The sequence below is a fragment of the Syngnathus scovelli genome, chromosome 2 (assembly GCF_024217435.2).
Source record: "Syngnathus scovelli strain Florida chromosome 2, RoL_Ssco_1.2, whole genome shotgun sequence".
NCBI lineage: Eukaryota > Metazoa > Chordata > Actinopteri > Syngnathiformes > Syngnathidae > Syngnathus > Syngnathus scovelli.
Genome location: NC_090848.1, coordinates 16,111,642 through 16,132,517, shown reverse-complemented (window position 1 = coordinate 16,132,517; position 20,876 = coordinate 16,111,642). Strand labels below are relative to the sequence as shown.

The following is a 20,876-nucleotide window of genomic DNA, read 5'->3' as shown; positions in this document are numbered from 1 at the left end:
TAATGATGTAAAGTGTTTGGTTCGTGTATTATCCCTGAGCTGACAAAAGCTTATATTCATTTGGAGAAGGTGCTGTGTCCAAAGTGTAAGCAAGCATGAAGCCACTTTTTTGCAGGTGTCCCACTGCCTTTGATCAAATGTAATATCAGTCCTGCAGGGTGTACTTTGTCTGTCAGTGAGGAGTAACCTCTGGAGAACTAGAGAAGACAACAAAATTGGCTGCTGTCAGGAGAGCTGTGTACAAAAGATTGCAGCCATTTTGTCAGACCAAAATATTTGTCATCTGAGAAATCAAAGAGTGATCGACTGAAATTGCTTGTAAATTGTAATCTGAACATGATAGTAATTGATGGATGGATGGATGGATGGATGGATGGATGGATGGATGGATGGATGGATGGATGGATGGATGGATGGATGGATGGATGGATGGATGGATGGATGGATGGATGGATGGATGGATGGATGGATGGATGGATGGATGGATGGATGGATGGATGGATGGATGGATGGATGGATGGATGGATGGATGGATGGATGGATGGATGGATGGATGGATGGATGGATGGATGGGCGGATGGGCGGATGGGTGGATGGGCGGATAGGAGGATGGATTGCTTTTTTTAATCTCTATTTTTTATGACCAGCAATGTGTCTAACCAAAATAAAATTGGGGAAAAAACTTAGAGCAAAACCCCATGCAAAAGACAAATCCAGGTTTGACATCAAAACATGCAGCTTGGAAGGAAAACACGCTAAAGCAGTGGTTCTTAACCTGGGTTCGATCGAAGGTTCGGTGAGTTGGTCTCAGGGGTTAGGGTCAAACGGAGGTCCAAACACACCTGAATGTCGTGTAAATTCGTGATGACGCATATCTGAACTGGTCTCGCAAAGGCAACCGTAGAAGTCACACTGGTTTGCAGGTACGTCATTTGTTGTGAGTTCATGCATTGTGTTGGTTTTGTTCTTTGAACAAGGTGATGTCCATGAACGGCTCAGTTTGTGCACCAGTAAAAAAACATTTATGTCTTGAATTTGAAAAAAATAATTGTATTTTTCACTAAAGAGGGGTTCGATGAATGCACATATGAAACTGGTGGGGTTCGGTACCTCCAACAAGGTTAAGAATCACTGCACTAAAGGAATGAGAACAAATCTTTGCAGAAGACAACATAAACACTGGAGCTCTTCTCCACAGAACCACTTGCACCAAAATTAAGAAGTTAGCTCATTTGTTGTCCTCCATAAAGAATTTCCCAAAGTACACTTGTAAGACCCCTAACTGCCTATTAGCAGAGCTTTCTAGCCTTTGCCAAACATCCAACAACTGTCTTATCATTAAAACACAACCAGCAGTAAAGAACGCGGCTGAGCTGAGCTAATTAAATGCTGTTTTGTGACTTTTATCATTGTTGGGACTGGTGATTATAGGTCATTCATCTGGCAGGGAGGGGGACTACACATTCATCTGTGGGATGAGCTTGGGTAATTTGTCCCCAAAGACCCAGGATACTCTCGCTTTAATTTGCAAGAGAATTCCTTTACAATCTGTGAGCCGAAAAGTACGTCTCATCAACGGCACTTCCGAGACAAACTGGGCTGTTAAAAAATGCACGCTCCTCTGTATCCTTGTCTGTGATTTCATGTAATTAAGAACCGAGGGGTGGAGTGTCCTTGACGCCGAGGACAGATTCTGTGGAAGCCCTGGTTGTGCTCTTTGGGCCAGATTTGACTAATGGCATAGTTATATTCGTTCTTGGATGCTGGGGAGCATCTTCTAAATCACCCCTCCACAACTACTAAACCTCCAAATAGTGGCCAGTTCTTCTATTGAGGCAGACTGTAATTGTCTCACTAATCTCCCCGGCGTTAAATGACCCGCAGAAACAGCGTCCCACCGGACGGGCTTAATCCACTGATTGGAGACTGGCCTTTTTGTTTTCCTTGGGATATTAAAAAAAACATAGGAGGCTGATGGAAAGCCTACATAACTATTGGAAAGGTAATTAAGAGCGAGCAGCAGTTTTTAAACGCTTGACTTGTGCAGAAACAAACTGTGCCCCAAGACACGGAAAATACATGGCGAGTCTTGGGCTCAGTCCATCAGCAGGATTTTATTTCTGTTGGGCGAGTAAAATTAGATCAGTACGTGGCAGACTTCCCAACAGGGAATCATATTCTGTCACGATATTTGCTTTTCAAATGTGTGTTACAGTTTGCTATTTGTCAAGTTCATTCAGTTTATAAAAATACATGACTGCTCTAAATTGTAGTGCTTGCACTAAGGTCTCAGATGCTTATTGGGTGGCCAACTTCCCAATAAGCAGATGGAGGCCGAAGGGAAAGTCAAGAAATGATCAATTAATCCTCTTTCAACAATCTCTCCAGACAGTGAGCAGCCTATTAGCGCTAAAAGGACAACTTCCCGCTGATGGACAGTTGACTAAAATCACTCAAATAAATTGGCCTATGTGAGGCAGAATGGAGCACTTGCACCAACAAGGTTTAAGTTCAAGACTTGATTAAATTATGGTTTGACTTTGACTGAGTATTCATTTTAAAGTGACGCCTTGTGCGTGTCAACTTTAACGATGGCAGCATTTTTGTTTAGATGTATAGAGCAAAACATCTCAAAGAAAATTGCTGGACAGGCTCTATACTCCTGAATTTTATGATGGAGCTAAACCGCAAGACTGGATTAACTGTCAAACATGGCAGTGACAGGTTGAAAATGGTTTTAAGTTTTTCCAGCAAGCTTTAACTGAGCAAAATGTTCTAACTTTCAGTTGGCACTTACTGCCAAACAAAATCTTTCTTTTACACCATGTTTTTGTTTGCTTGTCTTCTATTTGCTCAATTGATTTGGTCAACAAGTTGTTGTCAAAGAAGGGCAAGTTTAAACTTCTCTGCTGATCCATTATAATGTAGTTGATCGAGGTATCAAGTAACTTTAGGTTAATGTTTTTTTCTAGCGAAGGTCACATCTCACTGAGTGACAAAGTTCTGTATGTGTCTGCATGTGGCAAACACCGCCCTACCGTCAGGGCTCTCCAAATTTGACGTGTCTGGAAAACATCTTTGCAACCACGAATGAACTCTGACAAAAAAAAAAAAAAAAACATTCGCTACGTGAGCACACAATATGCTCAATTATCCTTATAAATTAGTTTGAATTAATCTAAACCATGTTTTATTATTTTTAATGGCAATACTGAGCTCTGCTTGATTTTAAACCTAGATTATTTAATTTGAAACTTTCTTTTACAAACCTCTAATTAGAGCTAATTTTAAAATTAAATTAAACCTAGTTGATGCAACCTAGCCTTAGTGTATCAAAGTAGGATTCAGCTGCCTCAACTGTCTGGATGGAATCATTCTAGTCGTTGGCCCTTTAGGCAGCCAGCTTTGGTGCCTACCAATAAACAGGATGATCCATTACCTTAAGAGCTCGCAAAAGCCCAGCCCAAGGCTTTGAAAAACTACATAGCTAAAATCTATCAAGCACTATCGCACTGTGCAACAACTGATAAATATTCATGCTGAGCTTCGAAACAGAAATGCGTTAAGAAACTACAAGAATCATTTAATGAAACATGTGGATAATCTGGTCCTGAAAGTCCAATTTGCAAAGTAGAGCCAATCAGTTGAAGCAATCACCATGCCACTCATTGTCAGAAAACGTGACGTGATGGGATTCAAGTTTAATCTGCAAATTAAAATTCACAAATGAATATTTATCTGAGGTACATTCAGGGACATCAAGGAAAATGTCCATAGGTCATTTCCATTTTCTCCACACATTTACATGTCCTGTGAATATATTTAACATCCATCTCCATGAAATGGCAACGTCAAGAAAAAGACAAGCACTGAAGACATTGAAGGTTCACATCAGGTAATGAACTATCGTCAGTGTAGTGATGTCATCAATTTTCTGTGCATAGTCCCACTCTAGTTAACTGCAGTATCCCTAAAACAACAGCAGCTCAGAAGACTTACCATCAGGAGGCTGAGCCGGTGTAAAGTGAGGAGGCTTGTCTGAAAGACATAAGAGCAAAATAAAAATAAGTTTGTGAAACCTTGCGGCAAATAGACACATTTTGTCAACAAATGTCATGTATAGTACTGACTTGAGAGTTATGCAATGTAACAGAGGCAATATGTTTTCATACCATATACAATAGGGAACACATCATCATAACTTTGTCGCTTCAGCCAAAACTCAAACTGTTTATTGGAATCACCTAATACGGAATTAGGAGAGAGGAGAGCAGATTTTGTGTCACACGTGAACTTTCATACCCTTAAAAACCCACGTACAACTGCGACCCATGTAGTATCTATTACAAAAAGTTCACAAATAAGGAGCCCATCTGAAATAATTTTGATTCATACTTGTACTGTGCAACCAATAAATTGAGATGTCCCCCAACTTGTACATTTCAGACTTGAACAAGAAGCATATCTGGAATCAATGGAATCAATACGCCTCTACAGCTAGAAAATATTACAGATTACAGACTTGACACAAGATCAGCATAACTTCAAGGATTTTTAACAACTAGCAAAGGTTTTATGTTGATGACATTTTGATGCAAAACAAACCCCAAAAAACATGAATACTGAATCCATTATTTTCTGTGGATTTATGGAGGACTGTGAATCAATCTTTGGTCACCAGAATGAATTATGTTCAACCTTGGAGGCACAATGGTTCAAAGGCAAAAATCCTGATGCCAACACGGCACGGCCCTTCCTCAATGATGCATGGATCTCTGAGCTGCAGCTAGCTGGAGTGCAGAACTTTATCACACTCAAATGTCAGTCTCACTAAACAGAGCCCCCTAATGGTCCGAGCTGCTGTTGCAGCGCATTTCACACCTTGAAACCACTCTGCATGACTCTGCACTGCGAGGGATAGTGAGAAATAATAAAGCACATCAATTAAAGCACCAACTTTTATGCCAGAACACGCAAGTCTTTCCCGAGATTTCCAAGAATCCCAACACGCAACCGACTTTTAAATCGAGACTGACAGAGAATTGCTTGTCAACAGCTGGGGGCTTGAGGGGAAGAAAGAGAGCGGGAACAAGAGGAGAGTGGAAAGATGAGGCCGGGGCTCCTAGTGAATAATGAAGTGTCTGCTGAAGCCGTGTCCCAGTCACTCATGACGGGAGCCTATTTTCATCGGGAAGACGCTTTCTACGCTGTGAAATAATTTAAAGGGCATATCTGAAGGGTCTGGTCAAAAGTCTTGGGACACACCTCTTTATTAAGTAAATACAAAGAACATCCCTTGAAGAGACGCACTCCGTATTCACTTCATCATTCTTTTCTCCCAGGGTTTTAAGTGTTTGTCAGTTGCACGGATACTCCCGAAATCACATGACCATAGAAAATACAAGACACACAAACACTGCGAATGAAAAGTGACATACGGTAAGAAGCGGGTGATGGCGAGGAGATACAATTCTTTCCATTTTCATGCGCATGATAAGGTCTTTTGAAAATCATATTAGTCCCACCCCTCCCATCTCACTGTCTTGACACAGTGGCTGCCTGTGTGAATGTCACCACATGAACATCATTCAGCCAATATCTTTAGAGAATCAATAAGTGTCTTTGTGTGACATTTAGCTGTGTGTCGGAAGATGTATTTTTGTGTATGTCACTTTCCCCTTTTATCTGTATGTAGTCAAACACCTTCACAGTGTTTGTGTGCGTGTGTGTGCGTACGTGCGTGCGTGAGTGAGTGTCTGCACGTACATGCGTGTGTGTGTATGTATGTATGTATGGGAACATACAACAAGAAGGAGTACAACAATCGTTATTCTTGGATCACACGTTCATCCATCTCTCCAGTCCACTTTTTCACATCATTTGAAAAGTGCCGTTTGGCCACCATTGTGTGCCATTCTGTCTGCCTTGAAATGAGGTTAGAAACGATCCTCCTTATCCCATTTTACTTGCCCACCCCCACAAAAACGCAACATGAGAAGCAAAAGCAAGTAAGGATTAAATAGCATAGAAGCAAATTTAAGAGTGACACAGCCAACTGCTTTTTTGACTGTGGATTTTTTCCAAACTCAGAGAAATTGTACGAAAACATTATGCGATAACTGCAAATTGGACACGCCCCTTTTCTGCAACAAGGATTACTTTTCAGACCAATTCTAACTAATTTCTCAAAACTGTTGGAATGTGCTTTTATGGAGCCCAATCAAGAGCGTCCAATGGATGGCGTACAACTGCGTGAATCACTTCAACAAAAGGGTGCCACAAAGTTAAAGAGTTCTAATTGTTGACAATTATGTCGTCAGATTGTGGCTGTCAAAACTGAACTGCTCTGTAAGTAAGTTTTTTCATCCTGCTTTTAAGATGCAACAGGTCCGGTGCATTTAGCCTGCTGACATTGACAAAATCACAACAATTAGGTGAATGCGGGATTTAGAAGTTATAAACCTACAGTTGTTGAGAAAGAGGAGCACGGCAAAGCCCAGCGTCGACGTGGCCAGCAGGATCAGGCAGATGTTGCAGGGGATCATAAAGTAGCGCACCACCAGAGACACTTTGTGCTGGTACCTCCGCTCCCGCTCTGGCGGCGTTGGAGAAGGATAATGGCACCCGGCCATGGTCCACTCCATCGACCCCCTTCCGTCCAGGGCGGCCGAGGAGATAACGGGGCGAGGAGGGCGTCGAGAGGCGCCCAAAGACCCGTTGGAGAAAATGATGGCGGTTGGGTAAACGACACCCAATGAAGAAAAAAACAAAACAAAAAAAAGCAACTGTAATGGTCCGGATTTTCAGATGCGGTTCCAGATGTAGACTGTGATGGGAACACGCCGATTGTTTCCTGCTGAGACGGGTAGCTGCAAACTTTCAGCCGTATCCAAGTAATGCATTTTTAAATACAATAACATCCACGTGGTGGGGAGAAAGCTGGACAGAGGGGGACTTGCTAGAGTCGGCCCACCACCTGTCCATACTACCCTCTTACTACCTACATCCTGTCGTGGGCCCCTTGGATTTATGGTCTTTTCAGAATGGAATATATGAGTGGCTGCAATGTGTTAATACTTACTGTGAATCTAAAAGTATAAGTAGGTGGTGATAATATGTGTACGAGTGTTGCACTGCTATGCTCCCGAGTTATCGGGGGGAAACTGCAGTTTCAAAAAGTAATATATCCATGAGAAACTTCAATTCCAACAGGAATCCTCTTCTGTCCTTAAAGTGACCCTGATTGCTGATTCGTCGGGTGATGAGGGGATTCCCTCTTATTAAAAGCCCTCTTCCCCCAAGTCAAATGTCCTTAGAAACCATGCCAAGGTCTGGTGCTCGCCAGCAAGGTGTCAAGCATCTTATTCCAAGCTCTCCGCGGAACCTCGGCGCTCGCTGCTCTCATGAACAACAATTTGCCCCTCTAACTCCACACAGCTGTTTCTTTGTATTCCGCGGACAAGCTGGTCACAGTGGAGAGATATACAAGTGTGCCACATGAGAACCTGACACCGGCACTGGAGTATGTCTGCTGCAGCAGATTAGCAGCTGGATGCCTTAAAAAAATGAGCACGTGCTCTTGGGTTTGTTATTCTTCCTCTCGTACACCTCACGCCTTATGAAGTGTTAGAAAGCCAGAAAAGTTGAGGATTGCAATCCACGCAAGCTGTCAGAGTGGTTCCGTGAGGATGAGCAACATGAGATTAACGCTTTGAAGAAAACAACTCAAAGAGGGTGAAAAATGAAGCGCAGCCAGAGGTGGAGATTTGTGGTGCTCTCCTGGAGCATATTACCACCAGAATTGAAAATCCCAATAGCGAAAATGAGAAGAAAGATCTCTCACTGCACCCTGATCCGATTTATCGTTATGTTCCGTTACGGGGTCCGTGCAGGAAACAACTTCTTCACTCTCTGCCAGCTTTCACCAGTTTATTGTCAGCTTTTCTTTACGCTTCCCTGAGCATCCATTCCTTTGGATTGCCTTGGTCCGTGCTCGGTGTCTTGGCCACGTGGATTTATGTGTCCTTGACGTGGACCCTCGCAGCGGTCAGCAGCCAAAGCAACAAAGCAGTCTCCGTGTATTCAAAGCACGCTTAATCCCCGGCAGCAGGTAGTGGTCCCAGTGTCAACACCCTCAGCCGGCTGGGGCAGCTGCGAGTGAGCCGCTCAGCCAAGTCAGCGCACAGATGTGGCAATAGAGAGAGCGCCAGTGAGAGATTGGGGGTGGGAAGTAAACGATAGAACAGGATGAGTGTTGCCAAAAAGCAAAAAGAAGCTCCTTACACTTTGGAATATTTTTTTCCCCCCAAGAAAAATAACAACAGTGTGTTGCTTGTTTCCCAAGCACGCTCCTCTTGAGCGCGCCAGCCCTGAGCTGGCAAAATGAATGAGTGCGAAGAGAGAGAGCGTGAGAGAGAGAGAGAGAGAGAGAGAGAGAGAGAGAGAGAGAGAGAGAGAGAGAGAGAGAGAGAGAGAGAGAGAGAGAGAGAGAGAGAGAGAGAGAGAGAGAGATGGGGGGCGTTGGACGAGAGGCTGTCTTAACAAAAGGGAGAAGGGAGGAGGGGTCGGGAATCGAACGAGCAAGAATAAAGGCTTTGCAGAATTGTGCTGTCGTCCTCCAGGAGGGGAGGGTGACAACAGTGTCGCGGCTAAACAAAAGCTTCGAGGTCTTGGGAGATGTCAGCCAACCCCATTTGTTTTGGGTGTAATCAAAAGAATCTCTTGTACAAAAGTGTTTTTACAAACCATTAGAGAGGGGGTCTCCAACAGATTTTGATTAGCTCACTGACGGGTTAAAACATCTGAGCATGAAGTCTCTCTTTTATATAAACATTCAACCCAGCAACCTTTTTGCAATGACAGAATAGCACTGAAATCTTTGCATATGTTATAATGTCACTGCTAACCAAATTTATCAGACCATTTGCTATGATAAAGAAAATTAAAATACCATCACGGAACTTCTAATTTGAGAGTATAGTATCAATATCAGGACAATATCAGGCTTGTTTCAAAGAATCAGGTACTCATGGAGGCTACTGATACCAACCACCGATGCAAAACAATGGCATTCCATAAGTCCCATTCACTACTAACAGCTGTTATTTAACGCACCAACAAATAAAAAGCATCAGGAAAAAAAAGAAAGGTATTTTTCAAGATACAAAACATAGTAGTGTATTGGTCTGAAAAAGTTTGATCAAACACCAATGCATAGTACCTGCACATCAAATGAAAGAAAATAAGTCTGAGAAATACCATGTATGCGACAAATAAGCAAGAGAAAAATATACTGCATTATAGCAGGGAATAATTAACATGAGTTGAATAATGCATTGGGAATTTGTATAGAAAAATAAAGCACGACACTCACTACCTTACTTTCCATGAGTAACCGCCACAAAAATATCGGTTGACATTTGAAACATATTTTAAATGCCATGTTGTGTTTATCATTGCAGAAGTTTGCGTGCGTCATCTTCCCGTTGCTGAAACTAAATCACCAGCGCCTCTGCTGTTTGCAGCCGAGTACTGCACTCCATTTTGCCTCATTGCAAATCGACAGCCAACATTCACGCCCGCCCAGACACGTATCTTACTAAATCCTCACACTCTCCTATTTGCGTCTCAAGCAAAACACAAGAATGTGGAGGCATTTGCATCTGTATCGTTAAATTTTTAAAAAGGTATTTTTAAAAAGCCATTCCTCACTGCTCGCCTAATGCGATAATGAGGTCATGCTATGTTTCAGCTTGGAATAAACTCAACGACAGCAGGCGGCAGATGCGAGGCGGGATCCAGCATCAATTATTTATGTTTCTTCACTCTCTCATGTTCTGTCTTTTACAGCTACATCTCTGCCTCCATCTTCATCTCTGCCATTCGCATCCGTGCCACGGAGTCCATACATCCCTGGCTGTCTTCATCATCATCATCCTCACCCACACAGGGGTGTGTCCTTGCTCCTAAACAACCCAAACAATCCATCTGCATATCAAAACCGGAGCAACGGTGTTGCCTGAAAAAGAAAAAGGTCAAGATCGTGGTCTGTCGATTGTCTTTGTCACTTTTACAACTGTTTGCGTGCGTGAAAAATGTTGAGCAACCGCATCCGGTCAGTGAAATGCCGCATCCTCCCAGCAGAGGGTGACATGGATCTGGCGGGAGCGCTCGTCCACATCAAAGCCGAGCCACTTTGATCCATTTTTAATGCCGACAGTACCGTACAAGGTTAACATCTCTTTCATGAAGCTTTTGAAATTACAAATATGATTAAAGGAGCTGCTCTGCCCTGTTTAATGATGATGATGAATAGGTTGGCAAGAGGGTCTTGGACAAAAAAAAGTCTGCTTCTTATAGAGAGACATTTGTCGAGTTCAATAAGTGATTGGCAGTGATGGGTCAATAATGTGCGTGGGTTTTCTCTGTGTGTGTGTCTCCAGGCTGCTGCTTTAAGATGCACACAACAGCTGGCCGTGCTACATGATGATTTCTTCACGGAAACGCTGCAAGGCTTATCAGCAATGGAAGCAATTCTGGCCTTTAAGATTCACTTTAAAGAACATAACGAGAGATGAGAGACGCCTTACGTCATTTTGATGCACAGTGGCACCACAGAAGTTTAACGCCCCCGGTGCGAGTCATACATACATACGAGAGTTTCATCATCTTTTTTTTCCAGAGAATCAAAGTACAAACTCTGCCCGTGGATACTTTTGACTTTCGCCATGACTCTAAGGGAAACTCGCCTTGATTTTTTAGGGCAACACAAGGCGGAAATCCAATACAAGTGAATGTCATTCAATAAAATTATGTTCATGCACATTTGAATCTTAAAAGCACCAATGGTAGATGTTTAAACTTCTTCCATTTTAGGAAAAGGTCTAAGGCAGTGTTCCTCACAGTCAAACACAATTTTGCCGGCTTTGCAAAGCTGTGCCCTGAAAACGAAAACCCAAAGTAGAAAACTAAGTCCATGAGGTTGACTAAGCACACAAGGGATGTATTTCTTAAGAAGCAGCATTTATTTTCTGCATTAGACCTGGTCAAAGCTCTTCTAAAAGTATGGAGTGAAACTTGTTTTCTCAAACTGTCATCTTTCAATTGGGGTTTGTGAATCCTTCGCTATGTATAAAGGCCACAAATGATGCTTTTGGGGTCATTAGTTTGACACGTGTTGAATCCCTCATGTGCAACGGAGCATGCAGTTGAGTTTGCAGAGGAACGGCTCCCTGCAGGTGGGCAAATTGAGGTATTAATTCCAATTATCATTATTCTGCTTTGCAACGGCACAGCATCGGACGAATTACACTTTGTTTTAGCCTATTAAAATTTCCCTGACAGATTATTTGTATTCTTTAGTTCTTATGAGCAAAGTGGCGGTTACCAGGTTTCACTGGCAAGAAATGTAATTATTCATCACAACATGTAAATTGCATGTACTATCCTCTGTGGAGAATGTGGCAGACAATTACTATTCAATTTGGTTCAAACCAATAGTTAAGGCAGTACTTTGTCTAAATAATGACCACACCTGCTTACAACAGAACTTTAGTCAAATAGTAGAACTCTGACAGTAGTAGAAAGACATTTGTTTAGTGAGCGTGGGTGGATGATAGATGTGGCCAGGGTTTGCGTATTTGTCAGGAAATAGAAAAGTAATTTTAAAAAGAGAAATAATATCTTTCATAACAAATCAAGCTAATGTCAGAAAAGAACATAATTGGGAAGAGTTTAATTGCATATCAAATAAATGAATTAGAGAAACTGAATCACAAGTGTTTGAGAGAAAATGTGGGTAAAAGAACTCCCGAGGTTTGTCTGCAGCATGTCATAATAGTGGAGGTTGATACTTGTGACTGGCACGTGACCTCACGAAGCCTCCACTGAAAAAAACTGGAAGGTCACCGCTGGAAAAAGCAGCTAATGGATGACGCAGAGTCTCGGCAATCAGACGACCGAGATCTGGCACAGTCTTAGAATGCAGTGAGAAGCATGCCGAGCAGTTATTAGAAATGAGAAGCTGGCTTTCCAAAAATAAAGCAACCTCTATGGTATCACAGCAGAGTAAAGTGGTTGGATGTCTTTCTGAAGAAAAATAGATATCAGATGTTAAGTGCACTGTAGACTGTTCTATTCACAAGGAATTTGGGTCTTTTGAGGGCAGGAACGACTTCAACAGTATGCGGCGTCGAGCACGCAATCCACAAGTGAAGGTGAACAAACCTGGTGACACTCAGACGAAGCACAAAACTAACTATTAGTAGACTGAAAGAGATGACTATAATGTTGTTTATTAACGGGAGAAAATAATAAGCAGATTTGATGTCTATATTCCAATTGATCACAATTACCACGTACCACTTGAAAACTGGTTACACATAAAAAATATTTCTAAAACCTCAATTTTGACCTTAACCCAAATATTGACGGCATGGGAACGTAGTCATTGCAGTCTGGCACCAACAGTGCACAGTCAAAGGTCCTCCTCCCCAACAACAATAATTAGTGACGAGTCAACTGAGCTTTCAACATCAATGTGGTTTGTTGGAAACTGTAAAGTTGACTTGTCGACTAGCATACTGCGCGTTACCTCTCCTGTTTGGCAGGGAAATATAGTTTCAATGCCAAAGCCACTCTGGCCAAAGAAGTGCGCTGCTATTCACAGAGGACGATGAGTACCGAAGCACAAAATGAACAATTCTTTCATGCACAGCTCCTGTTTTATTTTAATGAGCGTCACGCCTGGCAAAATATTCAGTTTTCCATTCCAATTCAATCAAAAGGCCTTATGTGCATTTTTTTTTAAAACGACATTTCCCTTGTTTTGCAGCTTCTTCATTCCGTGCGTGCCTGGATCTTTGTCTACACAGTGCAGAGCAACATGCAAATGTAACACAAACACGCGGATCATCTTTGTCCTATTGAAAGTGACACGGAGAAGCGATTTTGTAGCAGTGGCCGTTCATTTGTAAAGAACACAGCTCGCTGCAGTTTTTCTCTCTGTCTCTGTCACTGGCTGCCTGTCGAATTGGTTTTTCCCTGATAGAGCGAGCGGGGCTATATTAATTGGCCGGCTATGTTGAGATTCAGCCTACGAAAGATACGGCCATAAATTTTACATGCATATGCTCACGTTGTTCTTTCAAAAGTAGTCACTCGCTGTAGTTTCCGCTATCACTTTCTCCCTCATAATTCTGGTTCTTTTTAAAAGTGGTGCAGTCTGACAGCATGCTGGAATTGTGCCAAAATAAGCTAATCACAATTATTGCAGCAGCAATCACACAGATGGGCAAATGAATGGCCTGTTTAGCGGCATTTATTAAAAGTTAACAAGCACTTTGGGAAGGTTTTTTAAAGCAAAAAAGATACTGTACAAAAGTAAATTACATTGACCATTAGTAACTTGGTATGAAATTGCAAATAGATTTGAATAAACCATTTTAGCTGTGTTTATTTTTCTTCCATGTACAAATGCATGCACACAATCAACGTCTTGCAGGAAAATCAGTATGCTGCCAACAAAACAACTTATTTTGACATCATATAAAAAAGACGTTTATTTTTTCCATGGTAGAGCTAATCCGCAGTTCATTGGGGGAGGCTTGGAATTATTCAAAAGCATTTGCAAAATGTGATTATAATTGCAGCGGAACCTCAGTTTTTGTTTTTCGTTTTGAATGGAACTCTGCCAATAAAGAGTGACGTTGTTCATAAATGATACATCACAGCAAGTCAACAAATTTGATTTGTCAGTTCATATTGTTTGTGGTTCAATAAAACGTATGCACTGCTTGGAAATGTTCATAAGAAAGCCAGAGGTCACTTTTGTTATTGATGTTGTTGCAATGAGTTGGTAGGTGTACAAGGTACACCTATAACTACTATAATCTGGTTGTCCAGTTTCATTCCTCAAGATTAGTTGCATTGCTCAGCGTGCAGCTGTCTTGAAAGACTACAAGTACAAAGTATGACAAACCTAAAGACATGAACAAATGTTGTTCAAGATCCCAACATGACACGCCGACAAGCATAATCAGAACACATGCAGCAAATGCAATTCTCTTCTTGCTCTCTCTCTCTCTCTCTCTCTCTCCCTCCCTCCCTCCCTCATCTCTCCCCTTCCAACCAATGGTCAGCATATACAGTATATTTCTACTAAGCTCAGAAATCAGCAGGACTACTGTTACAATTGCAGTGGCCTGCAGATTTAAGAAAGCCATTGATGGGGAAAGAAGCCCCCATGCAGACAACACACCCTCATTCAACCTAAAGTATAAGCTTCTTCTGAACATCTCACAACAAAACCCTCAAGAACTCGGAATTCACCAGAGAACAGAGAAACGTAAAAAACACGGCCCCTTTTGATATTCCAAAGGTGCTATGAGGTACAAATTTAAAAGGACTAAAGAGAAATGTGCTGGAAGAAAACCAACAATGAGTATTGGCAGTATTCAGGTTTTTAAAGTCAGTGAAAAGACATGCAGAAACTCAAATATTCCTTCAATGTGGTTTTTGAATTTCTAAATGACCCCTGGGTTACCTCTTTCTTACTGCGCAATCTCTTGCGACATTTGCGAGGAAGGGAATATTGTTTTTTTTGTTGTAAAGGAACTACTTGTATGCGCATAAGGAGCAACACAAAAGTGTTGAATAAATAAAGGGGTGAAGCATACGTATGCCCCTCTCCGACACAAGCTTCACATGGATGATGACAGGAAGAAACAATTGCTATACGGTCTCCTCTCTTCATCCAGAGCACGACCGGCAAGACTCAACAAGAGCGAGAGCCTATACATCAACTCGTCTGTCATCCACAAGTGGCAAGGTGGAGTCAGAGCTGGGAAGGGGGGTGAGTGGAGGGAGTCACCAGGCTTGATCTTTTATTTTTTTACGAGCTAATGCATCACAGCGATGTGCTTGGTGTGTTGCCAGGGCCACAAGCCACCTTATCCATTATTCATCTGGCTAACAAACTCCTAAACAAGGTAAACCAAGAGGAACAACCACAGTGAAAAGTATGGCCAGTAAGCGAGACCAGTGACTGCGCACAGACATTTTGACTGCTTGCACGGCTGAACACGTGACACTCAATAGATTGTAAGCGTCCAAGGACAGACAATCCTGAACATGTCCAGTTGCCTTTCTAGATTTCAAAATAAGGCTGCACGGCTGCAGTAGGTTCAGGTGCTGAATCCTATGGATGGCTTATACCCAAAGCAGGTGAATAGAAACTGTAGGACGGGAGGAGAAAAAAAACCTGAAAAACTAGTAAAAGAAAAGTCATTCTGTATTGCTGTATAATTGCCTGAAGCTAATTTGGAGGTTTTGCATAATCCCCTTCACTATTAAACAAACTACAATGTCTTTCCTCATAACTCAAGAAAGACTGAAAAAAATTAATTTTACGCCTTCAAAGACAGCCACCTCTGTGTATGTCTGAATTTTAAAACTGAAGGAAAAGTGAAGAAATAAGTAGAGGGGGGGGGAAGGATGGGGGTGGGGAAATCCTGGATCTGTAAATTTATTCAACTCTGCACCAAAATGAAATGGTTTCTCTCTTGGCCCATGCCCTTGTCCTCATCAAAGTTTCATGGAATTCAGATAAGTCGTATTTTTTTGCATAATCCTGCAAAGTAATAAACCTTCGATAAAAAACATAACCTCCCTGGGCAGACGGACCAACTTCTAGATTCTGCTAATGACAAAACCACAAAACCAGGCCAGTTTCCCTTAAGTCAGCCTTTATTACGAGTATGCTTTTTACGCAAGTCTATTACCGTCATCTTGCATGCAGCCAACATACCTGACCCATCACTTTGACCCCCTTCATTCTGTCCAAAATGCAAAATGAATCACTTTAACATCATCGCCAAGCACATGTTACTGAGAGCATGAACGATATTTCAGGCCAAATGCATGCATCCATGATCTTTACAAGACAGTGGGGGGATGAATTATTGCCCAGTTGCCACGGCAACACCTCATATGGAGAAAACACCACACTGCCGCTTGAGAAATGGTGATTTGGGAGATTTCATTTTGAACACCATCCCGAAGATGGGAAGGCAAAAGGCGTAAGGGGGAAAAAAAGGAGTCGGTGAGAGGAGAGAGAAAAGGAGAAAAGTGCGAGCGACGGTCTGCTTGCAGCAATTTGCGGGAGTGCGTTCCACAATTTGGCTCAATGTGTTTTTCTACAAGACGAGCTGGAACACCTCTTGTGACATTCATTTCATTTCCATTTCAACACCTGCAAGCCATTCCTCCGCAAGCGGAATGATAAGGACGCCGTGCTGAAACACGAGAAACCCTGCATGCAAAACATGTCAGACTTTTCTTCATGTACCCCAATTGTCCTGCTGGGCGTCCTCAGGTTTCCACTCAAACAACGCCCCCCAGGCTCCCCACCATTCACCCGTCACCTCTTGATCCAAACCAGAACTTTACCATGTGACCCTTACAAGGCCCCCACAGTGCGCAGAGGTTCCCTGGGGACCTGAGGCACGATCGTATGTCTTGACTTGCCACGGCAACAAACAAATAGCTCCCCTGATTGGTCCATCAAGGGCAGTCATTCCGGACAGCAGACAGCCACCGCCGGGATTTGTTTTTGTTGCAATAGCGCAGGCAGAGGTGGAAGAGGAGACGCGTTTTAGCTTTAAATCACACTTCCATTCACTTAGAATGCTTTTATGACCCCAATTTACATGACAATGAAAGTGAGTTCTAATACAAAAAGCGAAGGTGTTTCTTATGAGAAAGACCTAGAACAGTTGTATGTTGGGAAAAATACCATTCAAACTTGGGCAGATTTACAATCTGTGATTTACAATCTGAATATTTTTGGTTGCTTCTGCCTCAGTAGATTTTGACAAGAATCACTTGTATATAATATTTCCATAAACCTTCCTATTATCGGACTATTTTTCCATTTATTTTGTCATTTGTTTGCATGCAAGAAACAACAGATTTCAATTGAGAGCGTTTCAGCACCATGGATAGCACCTTTATTTGACCATCCATTTTCAATAGTATCTGTCATCATTGGCTCAGGTGAGCTGGAGCCTATTATAGCTGACTTTGGGCAGTAGGCTGGGTACACCCTGGACTAGTCGCCAACCAATCGTAGGGCCCAGATAGACAAATAACACACTTTTAATCTTCAATGAGACTGACATAAGGGTTTGGAGAAAAGACTATGAAAACGTTCTGCGTAAAATAAAAAAGCCTGCATTCCAGGTGTGAACCCTGGACTTTAGAACTGTGAGGCCGATGACCTAACCCCCCCAAAAAATGGATAAAGCCTGAACAGAAGCTGCTTAGACGCGTATAAGGTTTCTGCAATTAGCTTTAGATATGCTTGCAAGCTGTGTTAAGTTAAAAAAGATAAATAGAAGCCTGAAGCCAGCTAACGATGAATCACAAAGCCTATAATCACATTGCTGCATAAAATTCTTACAAAGTATTTGACTTAAGGCAGCAAAAATAAACAGATAAATTTAGTAACGAATATTTCGTGTGACTTCAAAAAAAGAAGCAGCTTTTCAGCCATACTATTATCAATCACTGCAGTACAAATCTACATTATTCTTATCATATTTAAAAGCATTTATTTTGTAGCATTTTGTTAATATGGACAGATTTATTATTGGTGTCATTTTTTGTAATGTTACTTTGTAGGTGTTAGGGAGTTATTATTATTTTTCTTTTACTACACTTGTGTCCAAATGTTGTATTCAAGATGTCCGTCCATGTTTGTTTTGTAGCGTAATCCTTTATTTAGGAGCAGCAAAGACTATCTAATTTATATAATAATCTAATTTAACATAGTGCTTAAAAACACTCCTCCACGTTTCAATATGCACACCAAGTTCTAGTTCACTGCTGCCATGACCTCTATCTGAATCAAGCCACTTGGGAGCAAACAAAATCGTAATTATGTCACTTCAACCAAGTCGTGTAAATCCAGCCTATGAAATCCAAAGCCCTAGGTCTGACCTTGGCTTACGGCGCGCAATGAAACCATTTAAGCCCAAATAGCCTGCCGGGAAAGCATTTCCTCAGCAAAGTTTATCTTTCCTCGCTCCAATATTGGTCCCCAAGTCAATAATGTTGACTCATCGACCGTCTCTTTGCTTGCCGTCAATAAAGCACAACATAGCGTTTAAGCTACCACTCTTCCTCTAAAGAACAAGCAAAACGGATGACCTCCAAGTCCTGAACAAGAAGTTGACATCAATCCATTTGCAGGCGTGGACCTTCAAATAAAGGCGTTCCCCAGTGACGGTTGTGTTTTCTTTTCTCGCTCCAAAAGTTACAAGGTGCAGGTCATGAAAACCATGCATAATGATAAGTGTTGCTTGGAACAAACGGATTGACGTTACATCATATGTTGTGAAAAATGACACCTTGGAAAAACAATACGGGACAGATTGTGTTTGACAACGACGGTTCCACTCTATAATCATTACATGTCATTGCTCACCAGCTGTGGCAAATCGCAATATTCGGCGGTCTCACAGTAAAGCATCAAATTGACAAGGATGCTTTTGACACAACAATCTAGTTTGTAAACCCAACTCAATAATGTTACAGCATCAAATGATTATTATAACTAGCAAGTCAAGTGTGTTACTAAACAGTATACTAACAATAGTAAGTTTGTCATTTGTCAAAAAAGAAAAAATCTAAATGCTTTGATAATGCTTTGCAAATCGCATCTAAATAAAATTACATGTGCCCATGCGTGTACAGTGAGAGGAAAACGGAAAACACAAAGAGAAGAGATGCTTGTGAGTGAAAGGAAGCTGTCAGCATTTGTAGGTCAGTGTAAATGTTTAATGCTTTATGCAAATGGGATGATGCTACGAGGACACAAACACTTTGGAAGCCTATTTTTCATTCAATATACTATATTCCCTAAGGTCCCTCCTCACCAATCAAGCACCTAAAAGTGCCAATTAGGCTAATGGACCTCTGCGACACAGAACCCCTCATACTTGCATTACTCTTTTTTTTGTCAGTGCAAGACGTCTCATTCTTCTTAACCAGAGCTTCACAGTTTCTTCAGTCAAGTCTGCTGACGTCACAAGCATGTCCAAATAATCTAATTTGAAACAGTCAGATGTTCACATTTGGCTCCTGCTCTCGGCACAGAATTTTTTTTCCCCCGGTGTACGCAAAATGACTTAAGCAGTGTTCTGAAAAGGCCTTGTTAGGCGCACTCCATTAGGGAAGCCAGGGATGGATTAGTGTAATGTGACAAGGAGGAAAACACTGGAGGTAAACTCACAAGGCGCAGTGAATAAATCCCATAATGGCCGTCTTATCTTATCAATTAGGGAACAATAATGTGGGTTTTTTTTCCTTCTTGTTTATGCTTTTAATAAGAAACTGCCACGCTTTGCCAGCAGGTGCAATCATATCGTAAATTAATTTAATTTCTTTTGCCTGTTCGAGAAGCAAAGTGCTTGGCGTTTCAATGCAAGGTATTGTATTGAGTAATAGGAGGGGGGGGTGGAGTAATTAAACCAGATTTTTTTAATTAATCAATGTTTTTCAAATAATGTGCCAACGCTAAAAGCCTAGCCAATTGAATGTGCTAGAAAAAGAGTGTTTTGCGTCAAGATAAAGCCTACAGAGCCTGCAAAGTCATACATTTTGGCCAATATTTTCTTCTTTTATTAAATCCTCTTACTCTATCTCATTTTAAAGAGAGTTTAAATTAGTGCTTTGTTGATACTGTTAAATTCTTAGACTTGTAGTCAGACTATGTACTAGTTCATTGATTTAAGAACTTTTAAACATTGCATCAAAAGTTAATTCCATGATGGCGCTAGTTTGGTGCTGGCGTGGATTAAAAGAAAAATATCCACTGCCATGAACAAACATTTTCAAAACACTTTTGAGGCTTTTTGAATTGAGCAATTTTTTTTTGTGCTAAAGCAGCAACAAATGTTAAAGGCCACTGCATGAATCATACGCTGCTTTTTACCTCTATATGTGTCATTTTTCAACACCAAGTGAGTATTCGGTCCAGGCCATTAATGGCTTTTAGATGCTGCCTCCTACACGCGTACTTTCCAATGCAATGTGAGTATGTCGGGTGCTAGCGGTGGTTTCATCAGAGTCCCATATGTTGCGTGGTTTTGCAACCGCCTGTGTCACAAACAAGACTCCTTTTCACTGTGCGAAAGCCGGCGTGTGAAAATCCAAACTCCTCACTACCAATGATGCTAAGATGCTCTGTGGAACACGGCTGATATGAAAGGAATTGGACAGTCCGTCAGAAATGTCTTTGCTCACAATTACCTGGCATTGTGCAAATTGAAATTTCATGTCATGAGTGCTCGTGGTATTAGTATTTGGTGAATATTCAAGAATGAGAACTTGTACTGGGATTGGTCTGAAAAACGTTGTATTGAACAAACCCGATTTTTGTATGTTGATTACGTTCATCCATCTATTTTCTTGATGGCTTATCCTGTTTCGAGTCACAGGTGAGCAAAGAATCATTTACACTCAGTCGCACCAGATGGAGAATTTCGAGTCTTCAATGAACTAAACAATTTTATGTTTTTTGGGGCGTGGTGCAAACCCACCCATGCAGAGCTTCAAGGCAGATGCGCTAAGCACTAGTTGACGGTGCTGGCCTTATTTTTATTCTTACATGACAGAATGAAAAAAGGGTTTCAATTCTGAACAAAGCACAAATTAACTCCCATAGTATTCACCTTTAGAGGTTCCGGTCTAGTCTAAGCACGAATAGAATCACATGCTGGAATGTGTTCAGCGTTTGTCGAAGCAAGTCCCCAACCCACAATCAGAGCAACAACGTTAAGAACTGGTTCTCTGCACTGGGTGTGGCCTGAATTCAA

General features: G+C 41.6%; 1 protein-coding gene across 8 annotated transcripts in view; it reads right to left on the bottom strand.

Annotated features, from left to right (window-relative positions):
• The window catches only part of agrn (agrin), a 180,706-nt gene that overhangs the window by 117,115 nt on the left and 42,715 nt on the right, over nt 1-20,876 (bottom strand). For 6 of the 8 annotated variants that reach the window (XM_068650015.1, XM_068650011.1, XM_068650014.1 and 3 more), the window contains one exon: nt 4,000-4,038. In XM_068650015.1, the coding sequence (XP_068506116.1) occupies nt 4,000-4,038 (39 nt within the window). Of the gene's footprint in view, nt 1-3,999; nt 4,039-6,466; nt 8,363-20,876 lie in introns of those variants that run through there. The other 2 variants (XM_068650013.1, XM_049754519.2) reach the window with 2 other exon arrangements.